Source organism: Festucalex cinctus, chromosome 7 (genome assembly GCF_051991245.1).
Source record: "Festucalex cinctus isolate MCC-2025b chromosome 7, RoL_Fcin_1.0, whole genome shotgun sequence".
Taxonomy (NCBI): Eukaryota; Metazoa; Chordata; class Actinopteri; order Syngnathiformes; family Syngnathidae; genus Festucalex; species Festucalex cinctus.
Window position 1 is genome coordinate 4,362,425 of NC_135417.1, and position 16,631 is coordinate 4,379,055.

The 16,631-nt window shown below is 38.9% G+C and overlaps 2 protein-coding genes across 6 annotated transcripts in view; one reads left to right on the forward strand and one right to left on the reverse strand.

The window, feature by feature from the left end:
* Window positions 1–8,163, forward strand: ccdc12 (coiled-coil domain containing 12). 3 transcript variants are annotated; one of them, XR_013284481.1, is made up of 9 exons: window positions 174–1,861; window positions 2,855–2,931; window positions 5,747–5,826; window positions 6,244–6,305; window positions 6,383–6,417; window positions 6,477–6,553; window positions 6,630–6,769; window positions 7,591–7,672; window positions 7,838–8,163. XR_013284481.1 is itself a non-coding variant. In XM_077528326.1 (7 exons), the coding sequence occupies exons 1-7, from the start codon at window positions 84–86 to the stop codon at window positions 6,707–6,709; spliced, it is 495 nt and encodes a 164-aa protein (XP_077384452.1). In that variant the 5' UTR covers window positions 1–83; the 3' UTR covers window positions 6,710–6,964. The 3 variants fall into 3 exon arrangements, 2 of the variants coding, with proteins under 2 accessions (XP_077384452.1, XP_077384451.1); XM_077528326.1 differs by lacking the exons at window positions 174–1,861; window positions 7,591–7,672; window positions 7,838–8,163 and adding an exon at window positions 1–167 and having other exon boundaries at window positions 6,630–6,964; XM_077528325.1 differs by lacking the exons at window positions 7,591–7,672; window positions 7,838–8,163 and having other exon boundaries at window positions 175–1,861; window positions 6,630–6,964.
* The window catches only part of LOC144023049 (kinesin-like protein KIFC3), a 14,813-nt gene continuing 5,411 nt past the window's right edge, over window positions 7,230–16,631 (reverse strand). For all 3 annotated transcript variants that reach the window (XM_077528315.1, XM_077528314.1, XM_077528316.1), the window contains 15 exons: window positions 15,262–15,422; window positions 15,135–15,200; window positions 14,022–14,159; window positions 13,755–13,952; window positions 13,493–13,666; window positions 12,590–12,737; window positions 12,393–12,523; window positions 12,217–12,328; window positions 11,931–12,112; window positions 11,744–11,848; window positions 10,634–10,764; window positions 10,442–10,562; window positions 10,225–10,354; window positions 9,377–9,606; window positions 7,230–7,971 (listed from right to left, as the gene is read on the reverse strand). In XM_077528315.1, the coding sequence (XP_077384441.1) occupies window positions 7,846–7,971; window positions 9,377–9,606; window positions 10,225–10,354; window positions 10,442–10,562; window positions 10,634–10,764; window positions 11,744–11,848; window positions 11,931–12,112; window positions 12,217–12,328; window positions 12,393–12,523; window positions 12,590–12,737; window positions 13,493–13,666; window positions 13,755–13,952; window positions 14,022–14,159; window positions 15,135–15,200; window positions 15,262–15,422 (2,153 nt within the window). In that variant the 3' untranslated portion in view covers window positions 7,230–7,845. The remainder of the gene's footprint in view (window positions 7,972–9,376; window positions 9,607–10,224; window positions 10,355–10,441; window positions 10,563–10,633; window positions 10,765–11,743; window positions 11,849–11,930; window positions 12,113–12,216; window positions 12,329–12,392; window positions 12,524–12,589; window positions 12,738–13,492; window positions 13,667–13,754; window positions 13,953–14,021; window positions 14,160–15,134; window positions 15,201–15,261; window positions 15,423–16,631) is intronic.

The following is a 16,631-nucleotide window of genomic DNA, read 5'->3' on the forward strand; positions in this document are numbered from 1 at the left end:
ATTGCTCGTTAGTTGATTACACCAACCGAAGGTAGGTTTTGTAATGGATTAAAGAGCTACCGAGCGGCGTGTAGGGGCGAAACATGGAAAAAAATATCGGGTCTCTACAGGAACAAGCCCTGAAGCGAAAAGAGAGATTGAAAGCGTTGAGAGATAAACAGCTCCACGTAAGTACAGATGCAAGTCGGGCAGAAAGAAAGTTAGTGTTCAGAAATAATCGCTATTTTGTTGTGAAGCCACGTGTAGCAATGTTAGCCTGTAGCTAGCTGTTGAATGATAACCGGGCATAAACATATTCCTGGACTTTTCCGTCGCATTGAGTAATGTACAAGGAGAATACATGTAAAATAATATCATGTAACCCGCTTTGAATTACCTGCAATTTCGTATTCTGCGTTGGTTTCGTCGTTATGTTAAGATTTTAGCGTTGATGCAAATTGTGACATCATCGAATCACATCCTATCTCTTTTGCGTTGTATCGGCTACGGAAAGACTTGTGAAAACTAAAGAGGAAGTTTCAAAACAGATTAACACTTAACCTTAAGGCAACAAAACAGAAGTGCACCTTATTATTATTATTATTATTATTATTATTATTTTACCTCAACTTGCACTTCACTGTAACTACAGTGTACATTTATTTTATCTTATAGAGGCCATCCTGTTTTCATTTCTATATACGTTTGTATGTAGAATGAAATGTGTTATGCTCAGGTTTGCTCCCACATTACAAAAACAAGTATGTTAGGTTAATTGAAGACTTTAAATTGTCCATAGATGTGAATAGGAGCGTGAATAGTTGCTTGTCTATATGTGCCCTTAGATTGGCTGGTGACCAGTCCAGGATGCATCTTGCAGTTCGCTCAAAGTCAGCTGAGATAAGCCGGCTCCAGATGACCTAAAGAGGGCATGATGATGGGCGATATAGAAATTAGATTGATTTTGTAATGGAAATAGAGCCATTCCAGTGTCTGGTGTTAGGTGTATGAAAAAAAAGTTAGCCATGTTATTATAATGGAAAAATGAGAAAGTTTAACTCGCAGGGCTATATATTCATGCTGAAGTGAAAAATACAAGTTCATCTTAATTTTCGAGTTGGTGCAAGTCTCATTTAGCCTTTTTCGGGAATATGGAAAACCCTTCTAAGCCAAAGTGACATACAGGGGGCATTTCTTTTGACTTGGACCTGTACCTGACAATTTATTGACTGAAAGACAACTAAACTTTACCGTCTGCTAGAACCACGTCTAACTATTGGCGCAGGTAGAGTAACACGAATTTGATGTGTGTGCAGCCAGAAAGATTCTGCTCTCTGATGATATGTGTGGTGGATGTTATTGTATTAAAGTCACAAATATGACAACAGCATGCACAGAACCCTCTGAAGAATTGTAGAAATCAATTAATCACGGTTTGGCAATTGTGGAATCACATATTAATGATTATTTTTTTCTTTTTTCCGAATATTCTAAAATATTATTTTTACTTCCCTCAATTTTCATGGAAAACATGTATTGAATGTTTATCAGTTTTTATTTTTATTTTTTAGAGTTAAATTATCTCGAACTAAAAAAGTGGTGTTGGTGCATCTCGAGTCATGCTGTTGTCAGTGATTTAACTGCTTTAATATAGCAGTGTTTCCGAACAATGTCCTCCTGTAGTCGTGAAGCTCATTCACTGTACACACGAAATGCCACTGAGGAGATACAATATGGAAGCAAACTGACTTGGAAAGCCAAGTTTGATGGAGCACTGTTGACATTCCTTGCTTTCCTTTTGTACTCCCCTTCAAGAGTGAGTCAGAGCTATGAATTGTTGCAGCATGAGGACAGGAAGCGTCTTCAGGAAAATGCACATCGGGTGGGATTTGATATCCTTTGTTACAGTCATTTCTTTTCTCAGGATTTGTGCAGGCTTGTTTACTTTGTCACAACTGGTCATTGTGATCGATGAATTGTTGCTGCAAATGTGGTTCAGTTTGTTAGCTCATCTTGCAATGAGCCCCTATTATAGCCTTTACTTCCATCAGTTTTTAAATGATTACGTTTACAACATAAACATACCTAGGAAATCACCATGTCCCATCACGGGTGATGTGTTTTTGACTATGCCCACGGGCTTTTTTTCAGTGTGGGCTAGGCCTGTGGAATTAATCAAAATTAAATTACAATTTCAATTATTACACTACACAATTACAATATCAGCATAATTATTGAAAAAAAATATTAATACTAATTTTTGAGTTGCTTACATTCATACATTTGCACCTTTTTTTCATTTTAAAATAACCAATTTGATAAAATTTTGTTTCATTCAAAACAAAAGGAACTTGCATAATTATAGACTCGTGTTTAAAATAATTTTGTCTTAATATTTATTGTTGTTTTTTTTACATTTAAACATTTTCTTGTTTCGTACCAAAAAAATAGATGATCATCCTACTGCACAATGCACATGCTGCACTCCAACTTCAACATTTTGCCAACATAAATAAATAAATATATGTATATTATTATAAATATATATTTATATAAGTTTGGTTTGGTCCAAAAGGAACTAACATAATTATAGTGTTTTTATTTTTTAATTTGTCTTAATATTTTTAAATGCTTAAACTTTTTGTTTTGTACCAAAAAATAAAAAAATCGTGACTTCAATTATTGCCAAAATAATCATGATTATTATTTTTTTCAATAATCAAGCAGCCCTAGCGTGGGCCTAACGCGCCTTCATATTGTTATCATTATACTTACAATGGAATTATTATTAACATTTGTGTTCTGCTCATGTAGTAAAGGGTGATGTCTTTACTTTTATTGACAAATGCAACCTTTGAATGTTTTATTCCAACAGGGGCGAGAGCAGGACGATGGGGAGCCAGAGCATAAAAAAGCTTCATTGGAAGAGGAAACTCTGGAATCGAGACACAAGTTAGTTCGTCGTATGAATTTCTTTGTGCCATTGAAGATCTTGCCCTCTTAGTTGTTTCGTGGCTGCACTGCACGGAAGTGAAACCTATCTGAAGGAATACCACAACATTTATCTCCAACTCATCTCAACACTAATTATTGGTGACACATTGAACTCTGTTGACTCTGGCTACTATCACATCCTCGTGTTATTGGCTGTTCAAATATCCTGCAGCTTGGTGTCATTTGGCATATGCGCAAGCAGCCATCTTTCCTGTCCTACAAGGCCTTTTCCATTGTTTATATTTAATGACTGCAATGTGACAGTACCAAGGGAGTGCCTCTGTATTTTCCCTGGTCCAACTGAATAAACCTCTCAGCAGGAATGATATTGCGGCCTTATACGAATGACAATTTACAGGAAAATAAAAATCACACTTAACTTAATTTTTATGCAATTCAAAAGACCCATTTTTGAACGAGTGTCTAATGTTTCACATGTTGAAAATTTAATGAGGTGTCACTTTGCCCAACTCATGTTGAAGACTGCATGCTTGTTGCAAAAAAAAATAAAAAATTAAAGGTTAATGGTTGTGTTGCTGAGTTCAGCGGGTAGTTATGATATAGATAGCGAGCTACTTTATTAACCACAAGGTAAATTCCAGCAATAGACAGATTGATAGTTTGATTCCATTTTTCATTCTGAGGGATATTAAAGTGTCTCAGTCAGCGGCAATACTCACACATAAACTCGTAATAATAATATAATGCAAAAAACAAAAAACAGAGCAGCCTTAAAATAAATTTTAATCTAAACAAGAATACAACAAAAAATTAAGATATTGCATGTTAGGCTGCAACTAACGTTTATTTTAATAATTGATTAATCTGTCGCTGAATCAGCTAAAACAGTTTATAAACTAACTTGCTGCTCATCCGCATTTCCACATTATTTTCTTTGGCTTTCTTTCATATCACACTGTACAAAATGTGCCTTTTCAAGGAGACTTATGACGACAAGAACGGTGACTGTCAACTTTTTTAAAGAGGCCAGTGTTTCTTTTTGTCTGGAATAAATATTTAGACAGTTGGTATTTGCTGCAGATATTAATCCTGCCTTGAAGTTAATTCCTAAAACATTTTCCGAACTTGTGACCGTTTTGTTTAACAGCCGCTCTTAAGGTCAGACTTTGTACCAACATTTGTTCAAGTGGGTCTTCGAAGGATGTACACAATCCATTCCAGGATTCCTTGTCAGCTTCTATTTTGTTCATATTATCTATAGCAAAGCAAATAATGTCAGCCTTGACAGAGAGGGGCGCAAAAGCTAAATTTGTGACTTGTAGATTTGTTAAACTCGAGGCTGAAAAAAAGTGTGCCGATAAATGGGATTGTGTTTTTTATTTTGGCAGAAAACCTATTCCAGAATTTAACTTTTACATTCCATTGGAAAAAAAAAAAAAAATCCCGTCTTAAGAGTAATTGAAGTTGAACAATATTTTTCAGGTGCACATATTCTTATCCTTTGGAGAAAATTAATAATATTGTGACGCTCCACTTCGTGTGTGTCTCTGTCTGTATTATATTGCCCCAGGTGGCAACTGTATAGCGTGCTTTTTTTTTTTTTTTTTGCCTCTTCATCAGAGACTTAAAATGCAAGGAGAAAAGTAAGAGTGGCGAACATGACCAGCATCCATGCCGATAGCCATACAAGGCACGCATCTGTTGGCTGCAAAGCGGGGCGGAGGGCGATGGATGGGGGGTGGTGAATGTGTCAGCGCCATGCCCCCGCTAGCTCAGAGAACTCTCTTCTTGTTCCACACGTGGCCAGACGGCAGTTTACCTTCATAGCTCGCGGACCCTGTGTGGTCGTCGAGCTGAGTGTGCCAAGAATTCCTCTATGAAGACACATGATGAAAGTAATTAGAATGTCAAGGACGGCATTCCTCGGCCGGTTGTTGTCTGTGCCCGAGAGCAGGTGGGACGCGTTAACTAGACGGGCTCACAGGGAGGGGAAAAAGGGCGACTTTATTCCCCAGCCTCCAGTCAATCAACAGGCGCTCATACAGGGATGCAGATGGTCGTGTTTTTTTTTTTTTTTTTTTTTTTTTGCCTAAAGCCCACACTGCCCCCTACTGCAAGCAATAAGGCTGCAATTTGTATGCTCTCGTTTACTCAACTCAACTCAACTTTATTAATAAAGCGCTTTAAGAACAGGCGTTTCTGTATACAAAGTGCTGTACATAAACAAACATCAGTTTTGCGGTAAACAAGAACAAAGCAAGTATTTTGAAGTTTCCTGAGGATCTCAAAAAGAAAAAAAAAGAAATCTTGAAAATTATATAATGTACACAAATTTGTCATAAAAAAAAAAAAGTCAGTAAATGTGTTTTTAAAAGTCGGAAACAAAACATTTAAAAAGTAACTATAAATGTTCAAAAACAAAAGAAGAAATCACCAAAATAATACCATAAAATGTCCACAAAATTGCTAAAAATGTCCAAAAAAGGAAGCGGAGGTAAAAAATTACCCGAATATGTCCATACTGTTTAGTTCATCACAGTGTTCAAAAGGTTTTGTGTTTTGTGTTATTTATTTGGCCTAAATGGCTCTTTTGACAGTAAAGGTTGCTGACCCCCCGCTCTAGTTAAGTTTGCCAAATAACCTTTATTGAGCCAAGATATATATTTTACATTAGGAAAATCTCACAGCACATTGCCCAAAGAGTATATATATGTAAATAATGACGATCTCATCTCGTCTCAAATTTACTTCAAGCTGATATACTCAAAAGTCATTCAATGAAAGATTGTCACACTTTTCCGTCTCTGCTCAGGGATCTGAAGCTGAGAAACTACACTCCAGAGGATGCCGAGCTAAAGGAGAGGCAGGTCCCCAAAGCCAAACCAGCATCAGGTTTGTGCGGTATATTCGTTTTTCTCAAATATGTTCGGACTTTGGCAGAGTTTTTGAAGTCCTACAGTATAGGCAACATTTGCATAAACAGTGGGGTACAAAAGTATTTGGCCAAAATCCAATAGGAAGTCTATGGGAAACTGGCTAAATGTTTTTTTTTTGCCCCACTGTAACAATTACTACAAATTGGGATTCAACTAAGTCTTTCCAAAACTTTTGTCCATTTATCCAGAAGCAGTTCCTCAAGTTAGGGATAAATAATGTTGGAAAAATTAGAAGGTTGCTACATCGGAAGCATATAATTGTCCAAACCATGATTAATTAATTAATTAATAGAGAGGGTGTCATTAGTTATGTCGACATCGTGTATCATAACATTCATATTTATCATAATAATGATATTCTCTTCATTTCCAGTGGAGGATAAAGTCAAGGACCAGTTAAAGGCAGCCAATCCAGAGCCCATCATCGAAGAAGTGGTGCGTTTTCTTTTCTTCATTCCTCATTTTATTCACACAAATGTTTTTTAATATCATTTTAAATGTGATTTTCCCAGGATTTGGCTAACCTGGCCCCAAGAAAACCAGACTGGTAAGAAAACCTTTCACTTTAATCGTCATCTGTGACTGACAGTGTGGTTTTGGATTTAGGGATCTCAAGCGAGACGTGGCAAAGAAACTGGAGAAGCTGTCAAGGAGAACGCAAAGGGCCATCGCTGAACTCATTCGTTAGTATTATTGTGAACCCCGCGTTTTGTTTAATATCTTCTGAAATCCGAATATGTATCTGCGTATGGTGTCCAGGCGATCGTTTGCGAGGCAGCGAGGAGGAGCTGGCTGCTGTGGTGGGAGCGGTACAAGCAGAACAGGAAGACTCAGACTGATTTGGAGATATGGGAGAAGAAAAAACACACTGGAAATATTCCGGGAATAGTTTGTCAGAGGTGTGTGCTGCAAACTTTGTCCAGTCTTGCCTTGTGTGTGTGTTGTGTTTTTTTTTTTTTTTTTTGTATCATGCCAATCTAATGGTACAATGTGTATATGTGGTTGAATTGTGAACAACCATTCAAAACCTTTCAAATTGTCTTTTGTATGGTTACATTTTAAATAGAAGTAAAGTACAACTTATGATTTTGAAATCCCTGTCTTTTATTGGGTCATTCAGCATCCACACACTTCTTAAATAGATTATATTTATTAGGAAAACTATCCATCTCTAAGTTAACACTATGGAGCATTACACTGATGGTTTGCTACAAGTGAACCAAATGAGATTTGATTCAAAGGGGCGATGTACTGGAACTGATGGAAAAGACAACAGAAACATTTTTTTTTGGTGTGACATTCACTAGTGATATCTATTGCCAGCATCTCAGCAGTCTTCTCAGAAATAACAGCATCCTATTCTTTATCTGTAAAGTGCATTTATTGTCCACATAGGCCCAAACCTTCTCCTGAGGCGCATATTGCACTAATCACGACAATACAAAGGCCACCTGTACGCTTGACTGCCTTTGTCCTTTGTTGAAGAGCAAAAAGATAAGGCTCTAAAGAGAAGCAAAGCATTCAGTCTCTCCCATCGGGTAGCACATAAACTACAGTTCTGTAAATATGCAAATTCAGTGTCATATAACACATTTGACGATATACGTTAGAAAAATCAGTCAAAACATCACAAGATGACAGTGGGAGTTATAAACAAACGCTGATGCTGCTCTAAATGATGATCAGTGAGAAGATCCTGAATTTTCTATTTCTTCTAAAGGAAAGTGAGAGAACAGTGGCTCAAGGAAGCATAGAATCAAATGTGGTGGAGGCAAGACGTTGCTTTGGCACTCGGAGTGAAGGTATAAATATTCCTGCATGTGCTCGATGCCGGCGAAGGGTGCTCACTTGTCTGTCTGTGTCAAGAATGTCTGACCTGGACAGATTTAGTTAGCCCTTGAGCAGGATAGCTGTTGGTTGCTACTGAAAGGTAACGATGTAACTGTGTTTTGTGTGGCTACGGGAAGTCGCTGGTTCAGTCGCACTGCCCGCCGCCAGATTCGATCTTCCTGGCTGCGGGGCCGAGCTCCACCTTGCACACCCTCTGGGCAAACTTCAACGAGCAGAGTGTTTCGCCTACGTTGCTCTCCAGAGAAGAAACCTTTGGAAGAGAAGGGAAAAATCAGGGTCGACGTGCTAGAGTTCAAGTGAGTGTATGACAAGAGAGTTTACAAGTTACAATAATACATACATATACTGTTGCAACCTGAAATTGTGTGAACTTTGGTTGGCATTGCACATAGCATTATAATGTGAACATATTCCAACAATACATCCTTTTTCGATGGCGCTTGTCCTCATTAGGGTCACAAGTTGGGCTGAGCAATTAAAAAAATAATAATTGCATTTCCCCTCTCTGCAATTGATTTAATATGTGATTATTTTTTCAAGGTAGCTTGCCATGTGGTGCACTTATAGACAGTCATTCATACTCACATTCAGCTCTTTGGGCAGTTTAGAGTTGTGGTGTCCAAACTGTCCATATTATGGCCCGGAGGCCAATTATGGCCCGCCATCCATTTTAAAGTGTTCCGCAACATAGACTAATAAATTTGTTTTATATCAATGGTGGCAAGCGATTAAAATTTTTAATTGTAATTAATCACAAGACTTCAATAGTTAAGTCATGATTAATCGTAAATTTTATGTTCTAAATGTACAATATATATATATTTTTTTTAATAAGTTTTCACTCTTGAAAAAAGTGTTAAACTAATAGAAAAATGGCTGCATCTTTTAGTCAGTGATAAAGTAATTTCATGATAATGCATTAATTTGAGTTAAAATTCAAAAGATGTACTGTAAAAAAAAAAACAAAACAAAAAAAACCCGAGTTATTTTGATTTGTGTTGAGGTCATTTGTGCCACTAGATGGCATTTGTAAGATGTTGATGACAACTCAGTGCATTTTTGTTTTCATATTAAGAGCTATCTAATCTTTAACATGAAGTAACTTGTGAAAATCTGCACATTTTTTACATTGTAAAATACAACTTGACCACAGTCTCCACAAACATATGCATTAATATTCAATTTATTACTGCTAAATTTTGACATGTCTGCTGCGTTGCGACTGGAATTCCTCCAGTAAAGGCTTTCCCAGGAAGTCATTAATTACGCGTTTAAAAAAAAAAAGAAAAAAAAGTGGCATTAAAGGAACTTTAACTCAAAATTAACGCACTAATTTTGACACCCCTATTTATGCAAATTAACTATTTAAAATTAGAAAAAGTAACATTTCTCATCATAACTGCATTGTATTATGTATTATTATTATATGTGGCCTTCGGGTAAATACGTTTCAACACCCCTGAGAGTCAAAAGGGACCTAACATGCATGTTTTGGGAATGTGGCAAAAAGCCAGACAGAAACTGCTAAATCCACACTAAGATGTGAGATTCAAAGCCAGGACCTCTTGACTGTGAGGCAAATGTGCTAGCGAACCACTAAGGCCACCACCATGTTACCAAACACAAAAACCAATGTGGTGAATTGCAAATCCTACCTGCACCACCATGGCCGTCTTGCTGCCTTTACCTAGCGAGTCCTGCAACAAGTACGTAAGGCGAGAGTTCCTGAACGGGATGTGCGTCTGTCGAGCTCTCAGGGCCTGGATGACGTCCCCGAGGGCCAATAGCGAGCGGTTTATATTTTGGGCCTCCTTTAGCCTCTCGCCCTCTGCGCCAGACTTCCATACTCTCTCTGATCCCGCCAGGTCAACAAGGTTCAACTTCCCTGAGGGGGACAAAAAGGAAAATGTCAGCGATCCTGAAATTACCTTAGAAATGTCATCTGTGCCTATTAGTGAAAATGTCGAATCCTATTAACTCATTGACTCCCAGCCATTTTCATTGAAGAAACCCCCTTTTGACAGATTTTGCAAGGCCCACAGAATATCGTGTTCAATTGCTATAAAAACATGGAACCTACAAAAAGAAAGATTAGAGTCTCTTCTTTCATCAGGAAAAAAATATATATTTGTATCCGTTTCCATTTTGCAACCATTAGCATTCGAATATAGCTAAGTTTAATCAATATTCACATTCCTGGTGAAAACACACAAACAGAGCTTGTTGCAACATGCCCCTGGCTGATCTCTTATACTCTGCTGCCACCTGTTGGCCGTGTTTTAAATAACTACCATTGCGTTAAGCCACCTCTTCATGTCAGAAGCTGCATCAAAGCCTTCTATATGCTCTTGCATTAAAAAACAAAACAAAACGTGTTAACACGTTTTTGGGAGTGAATGACAAAGTATTAAAAATGTTTTTACACGTTTTTGGCTTGAATGTGTTAGTTATAAAACATCTATTTTCACAAAGATGTTGAAATATTGATGCCTGTGCGACTGACCGGTGGTTTTGGAGCCGGTGGCGAGGTCGGTACCCTGAACCGTGATGCAGAGCAGGGCGTGAGAGCGAGAACTGTGCTGGTTCATCTGAGTGCCAAATGTGATCCTGTTCCTGCGGGCCATGGCTAATATCTGGAAACAAACAAATGGATTATTGTTCAACTTTATAATGCAGCGTGCTTTAACATACCGAAGAGTAACAGTAAAAACATTTGTCACCTTCTTGATATGCTGAAAGCTTTTAACCTCGATGACCCTGAGGCCTGGCACGTGCAGCTGTCCTGTTCCGTCCGGGTTGATTTTGATGTCTAGTTTCTCACCATCCTTGCTTAGTAGATCTCTAAAATTTAAAATATATCAATTTAACCGACAGTCGTAATCCTATCATTGTGCTTTGATCTAGATTTGTACCTGAGCACCTCGTTGTAGATCTCCACAGAACTGACCGTGACGGTGTAAGACCACATGTCCTTCCGCTCCTCTATTTCGCTAAAGAGATGTTTCAGGGCCCTCTGGTTGATGCCAGGGTTCTCCACACTGCCCTAAATAGCAAAACAAACACACAATATGTTGATTGGGTATTGCAGATAGTTGTAGTTGACCACAATGTATTTCCATTGGTAGAAACTAGTTTTCAAGGCTGATATTGATTATTAGTAGTCAAGGCGATGATAACCGATATTTCAAGCCGGTATTCATTTGCAGTAAAAAAGAAAATATTAGCATCGGAATTAAAAAATATTATACTTTTTCTTTTCATTTTAAACATATAAAGAATTGACAGCTTTGTTTAAAAATTCTAATGAAAATTGCAGGGAGCTTCCTGGGTCATCAGCATCTGTTAAGCTAAATTAAAAACTAAGCAAGTAAATAGTTCCCTAAAGTTTTCTACTGTTTCCAAAATTTTAACATAATTTCTTAATAGTATTATTATTATTATTATTATTATTATTATTTTAAATAAAAAGTGTAAGGAGTTCTCAGTGTCAGCATCATTTTTTTTTTTTTTTAATAAAGTGGAAATTTAAATAAATCAATAAATGTAAAGTTCCCCCTGGCAATATTACGTTAGATGTGACCTCACTAGTCTAAACATGACAATGTGGAATATGAGTAACGAAACAAAATCCTGACGTTTGTGTTCATCTCAGGGGGGCGGCCATTTTGCCACTTGTTGTCGAGTGAAGATGACATCAGTGTTGCTCAGGCAATGACCAATCACAGCTCATCTGATTTCTGAAGCTGAGCTGTGATTGGTTGTTACCTGAGCAACTATGATGTCATCTTCAGTCGACAGCAAGTGGCAAAATGGCCGCCCCCTGAGATAGATAAAAACGGCTGGATTTTATTGCTTAAGTCATATTTCACAAATGTAATATTAATCAGAATGTCATGGTTAGACGAGTGAGCTCATATATAACATATTGTCAAAAAATTTTTTTGGCTTGACTTCCCCTTTAATCTATTATCATGCAGTGAAAAAATTGAACAAGTTTCATATCATAGAACCTACATCATTACCTCCATTGTATATGTTTTGCCAGAACCAGTCTGTCCATATGCAAATATACAAACATGATAGCCATCGATGCACGAGGTCACAAGCGGCTCAATCTCTTGAAAGACCTGAAAGATGCAAAAATGTCAAATATATTCCAGCTTCCTGGACAATTCCTTCTCCATGTCTGTGTTGTTTAGTGGGTTTGACCTCTTCCTGTGTCGCCTGTGGATGGAAGACCTTGTCCAGCTCAAAAGTGCGACCCTTGCCTTTACTCAGCACGCTCAGAGAGGACTCGTTGTCAGGGTCTGTGGTAACCACCACGGATTGGCCCTCCTCGTGTTGGTCCTCTTTCAGCACAGGCTTTACGCGGCACAGCACACGGATGTTGCCTAGTGGGACAGAGCACAGCTACAGTATTTACTATGAGAACCATCAGTGACAATATTTGTACCAAAGTCTCAGTAAAATGATTTTATTTTGCATTAGTGCCTACCCTTTAGTTCCACCAGCTGCTCATGCAACTTCCTGCGCAGTGCAACCTCCTTTCTGTATTTCTCCAGAAGGTCTTTGTTGGCCTCGGACATCTCAGAGATTGCTGCTGAAACCTGCCAAATGAAATTGATCACATTATTTTTGTGCTCTTAATATCAACACTATGATGTTGGTTACCTGTTTCTTTGCCTCCTTAATCGCCGCGCCGTAAAACTCCGAGAAGTTCCGAACTTGGCTCCGCAGGCTGGCGTAGTCTGTTTTCATGCAGCGCAGAGTTGGGGGGAGGGCAGTCAGACGCTTCTGTAAACCTGTCGAGAAGAATTATGTTTCGATGAGGCATAATAGACTGACATGAAAACTGTGCAATAACTGACCGAAGAATTGGTGCTGCAGGTCCTGAAAGTGTTCTGCCGAGCAATTTGCAGCGGCCTTCACTGCCTCCTCCTTCCTCTCCTCCAAATGGCCGATCTCCTTCAACAGCTCTTCCCTCAGTTGTCCGATCTCCCGCTCATAAGCTGCAATCTGTGAAAAGGGACGCCGATATGTCCACCTTATAGGGAGAGTTTGCAATTTACGAAACATTTTGTCATATTTCAGAAAACTCAATAGTCAGGTGAATTGTAATTGCCAACTGATGCCATAAGATGGCAGCAAAGCACTTTTTTTTTCTGAGACCATAATGTAGCTCCTCCCCTCATTTTAATACAGTCCCTTGGCTTCAAAATTGCACGCTTAACTCGTTTGCTCCCCAAAACTTATAAATACGTTCTATTTTAAACGTATTGTGTCCCAAAGAGGTGTTTATAGGTGTTTGTTTTTGTTTTTATGCTAGAGCATACAGAAGGCTTTGATGCAGCCACTCAACGTGTGAAAAAAGGTAATTACAAAAAGGGCCAGCAAGTGGCAGCAGAGTATAAGAGATCAAGCTGTTTCCCCATAATTCTGAACAGATTTATAAATAATGATGTAACTTAACTGTATTCTAATGCTAATTGCTGCAAAACGGAAACAGATAGAAATATTTTTTTTCCTGATGAAAAAAAAAGAGAGACTCTAATCTTTCCTTTGGGAGGTTCCATCTTTTTATAGCAAAATAACACAATATTCTGCGGGCCTTGCAAAATCAGTCAAAATGCAGTAAAACAGCCAGGAGCAAAGGGGGTTTCTTCAGTGAAAATGGCTGGGAGTGAAAGAGTTTTCATTAAAAACAATTCATTTTGTAATTCCACGCAGCACACTTTTGTTGGCCAATACTGTAATTAAGATGTGTTCTGTACCTTGTGCTGCAGATTACAGCTGTATTCATCCGATTTCCGGATTTGCTCCTCCAGCTGTTTGCAGCGCTCATTCTGGTTGGACAATTTCTCGGAAAGCAGCTCATTCCTCTGTCTGGCTTTGGTCAGCTGCTTCATGGTGGCTGGAGATTCCACCTCCACGGTCTGGGTGACATACTGGGAGGAACAGTAACATGTTGAGCAAACTACACCTGTCTCCATGTCACATATTTCCACACGACAGATTCCTTAACTACTTTTGTACCTTAACCACAGGCTCCTTGCCCCTTTCCCTGTCCAACTCTAGCTGAAGCTCTCTCACTCTGTCCTCTCGCCTTCTAAGCTCCTCCCCCCTCCTCCACTCGCTCCGTTCGCTCTGCTCTTCCAGCTGCGACAGCCGCTCTGCGCGCTGCTGCAGCGATGCCTCCAGCTGCTGCACCCGGCTTCGCAGATTCTCGTTTTCCTAAGTCAGACAATTGGAAACGTTTAGAAATGCGGCACTATAATAAACGGGAGCCACGGTGCGACTCACCTTGATGAGCATGGTACTGGACTGTGAGGGGATGGTGGTCAGCTGCTGCAGGAGGCCTTGGGTGACAGTCAGGCTCTGCTTGAGGGTCTCGTTCTCCGCCGAAAGACACAACGCTCGTTTTTCGGAATCGGTGGCGCCCTGATAAAATGAAGCATAATGGCATTTACATGTTATGCCTGTTATTAGACACAATGACATACTGTAAGAGGTGAGAATGGATTTGATTTTTATGAATTTTCAAATGGGTTTGGTAAAATGTATAGTTGTGTTCATAAGTTTACACACCCTGAGAGTATGTAACACCCTGAGAGTAAACGTATGTAATTGTATGAGTGACGCTCCTTATGTAAACTTACGAGTTGTGCTCATAGGTTTATTGTGGGTATGAAATGTATGTAAACTTATGGAGTTTGCTCATAATGTAAACTTTTTAGTTGTGCTAATAAGTTTACATACGTAAATGTGAGTTGTGCTCATGATGTCAACTTATGAGTTGTGTTCACAACTTTACATATCGTGGGTATGTAAACATATGTAAACCTATGAGTTGTGCTCAGAGTTTACACTTATGAGTCATGCTCATAAGTTTCCATACTGTCGGTATGTAAACATATGCAAAATTAGAAGTTGTGCTCATAATGTAAACTTATGCTCATAAGTTTTCATACCGTGGGTATGTAAACGTATTAGTTGTGCTCATAATGTAAACTTACGAGTTGTGCTCATAAGTTTAGTTAGTGGGTATGTAAACTTATGAGCATGTGTTGCTGCCATCTTATGGCATTTACATAGTGCTGGTATGTACACTTATGTAAACTTATGAGTTGTGCTCATAAGTTTACATACTTTTGGTATGTAAATGTAGGTAAATTTACAAGTTGTGCTCATAAGTTTACATACTGTGGATATGTAAACTTATGAGCACAAATTATGTCTGTCAACTAGTGGAGAATGGATATATATACAGTTGTGCTCATAAGTTCACATACACCGAGGGAAAACTTATGAGCACAACTGTATATATGTAATGTCTGTGTGTATTAGAGTTGCTATCAGGTTTGCTGCATTATGAAAACAATTTCATATACTGTGGCCACACTTGATAGCACTTACAGTGGCAGTTTTGAGTCTGCACAGCTCCTCCTCACGTTCTTCAATTCCACTTTTAAGCTCATCAATCTGTGCAAGAAAAACAGATTTAGACACACCCAGATCTTATGTGGCGGTCTACTTTACCTACCTGCTGCTGAAAAGCCAGTATACGTGCGTGTCGGTCTCGATCCTTCTGTTCAAGCTGTGAACGCAGCATACGCAGTTCTCCTCTGAGCTTGCTGCGTTCGCCCTGCAGGCCGTACAGAGACTCCACCAGGCTGCGAACTCCCGGGTCACTGCTGCTTTCGCCTGGATGTACACAATTAGACTCTTTAATAGCAGTGGAATGAGCTCTCATTATAGTCAGTCACATCTTATCCATTTTCATATTAGGTCAACCAGAAATAGTAATGCTTTAATTTGCCTATGACCTGCTTTGTAAAAGATGAATTTTCATCAATCCTTAACCAAATTGGGTAATTGCAATTGACTCTCACTCAAAGTGAACTTGGATCGTCTTAGAAACCAATTTCTCCAGTTTGCTTTGACACGTGAATGCGTGTAATATTAATAAACATTAAAGATGCACTTAAAGCCTTTTCACACACGATGTAGTGAGTCGGTGGTGCTAGCTACTGCTGTCTTTGGCCTCTCCAGGGTAGCCAAGATCACGTGTAGGCTCACTCAAGCACAAAGGCAACAACAATCTTGTCCATATACAGCTTAATAAGAACAGATGAGGCATACCCCCCAGCAGCATATTCATAATCACACCTTAAAGATTGACCAGACCGGCTCTGTCACCTCTGATCTTCAATGCAGACCATGTTAATGTTATTGATGTGTCATGTTTGGTTTGTCGCGTTACCACGGTGCAACCAGAAAGCTGTGCACATAAAATATAGCCGAGAATTCTCAATAAAACAGAAAGAGACAATTCAATGCAGAATATATTTTTGTCTAAAGTCACAGGCACACTTCCTCGGGCCTTGCATGTTGCATTATAAACAAAACAAAGCAAACAGCTTTACAACACAAGGACACCAACCGCTGCAGCTATTTTTAGACCAACACGAGTACACGTGCCACCTTGCATGAAGTGCCAGACTTGTAAATGCATTTGCAGGGAATGAAATTCTCAGATATTATTCATAAACAGCACTAAACCGCTTGCGACTTAACCCAACCAGGAATTGTTGTATCTTTGTCCTGTGGCTTATAAGCGTCAATATTCATGAGATGGACATCACATAGTGTCTGTGGCGGTATCGCTTCCAGAATCATGCACATGTGAACAATCTGAACATGCTATAAATACGCATACGAGCACACGGTTTAGAATTAGTTCTGCCTTTCTGCTCCCGGGTCAAAGAGCCATCTGTTCCATGCTGATATGTATCATATACTCACATCATAACATGTACACTACACTATAGTCTGTGCTACATCACTAAAAGGTTGTCTATTTTGTGCTCATTAGGGTCAACGGTGAGATGGAGCCTATCCGAGCTGGCTAAT

Coding starts and splice junctions, on each gene's coding strand:
- ccdc12 (XM_077528325.1), top strand. CDS start 1,649: ATGTCCTCCTGTAGTCGTGAAGCTCATTCACTGTACACACGAAATGCC. Junction 2,932..5,746: donor ACTCTGGAATCGAGACACAA/GTTAGTTCGTCG, acceptor GTCTCTGCTCAG/GGATCTGAAGCTGAGAAACT. Junction 5,827..6,243: donor CAAAGCCAAACCAGCATCAG/GTTTGTGCGGTA, acceptor CTTCATTTCCAG/TGGAGGATAAAGTCAAGGAC.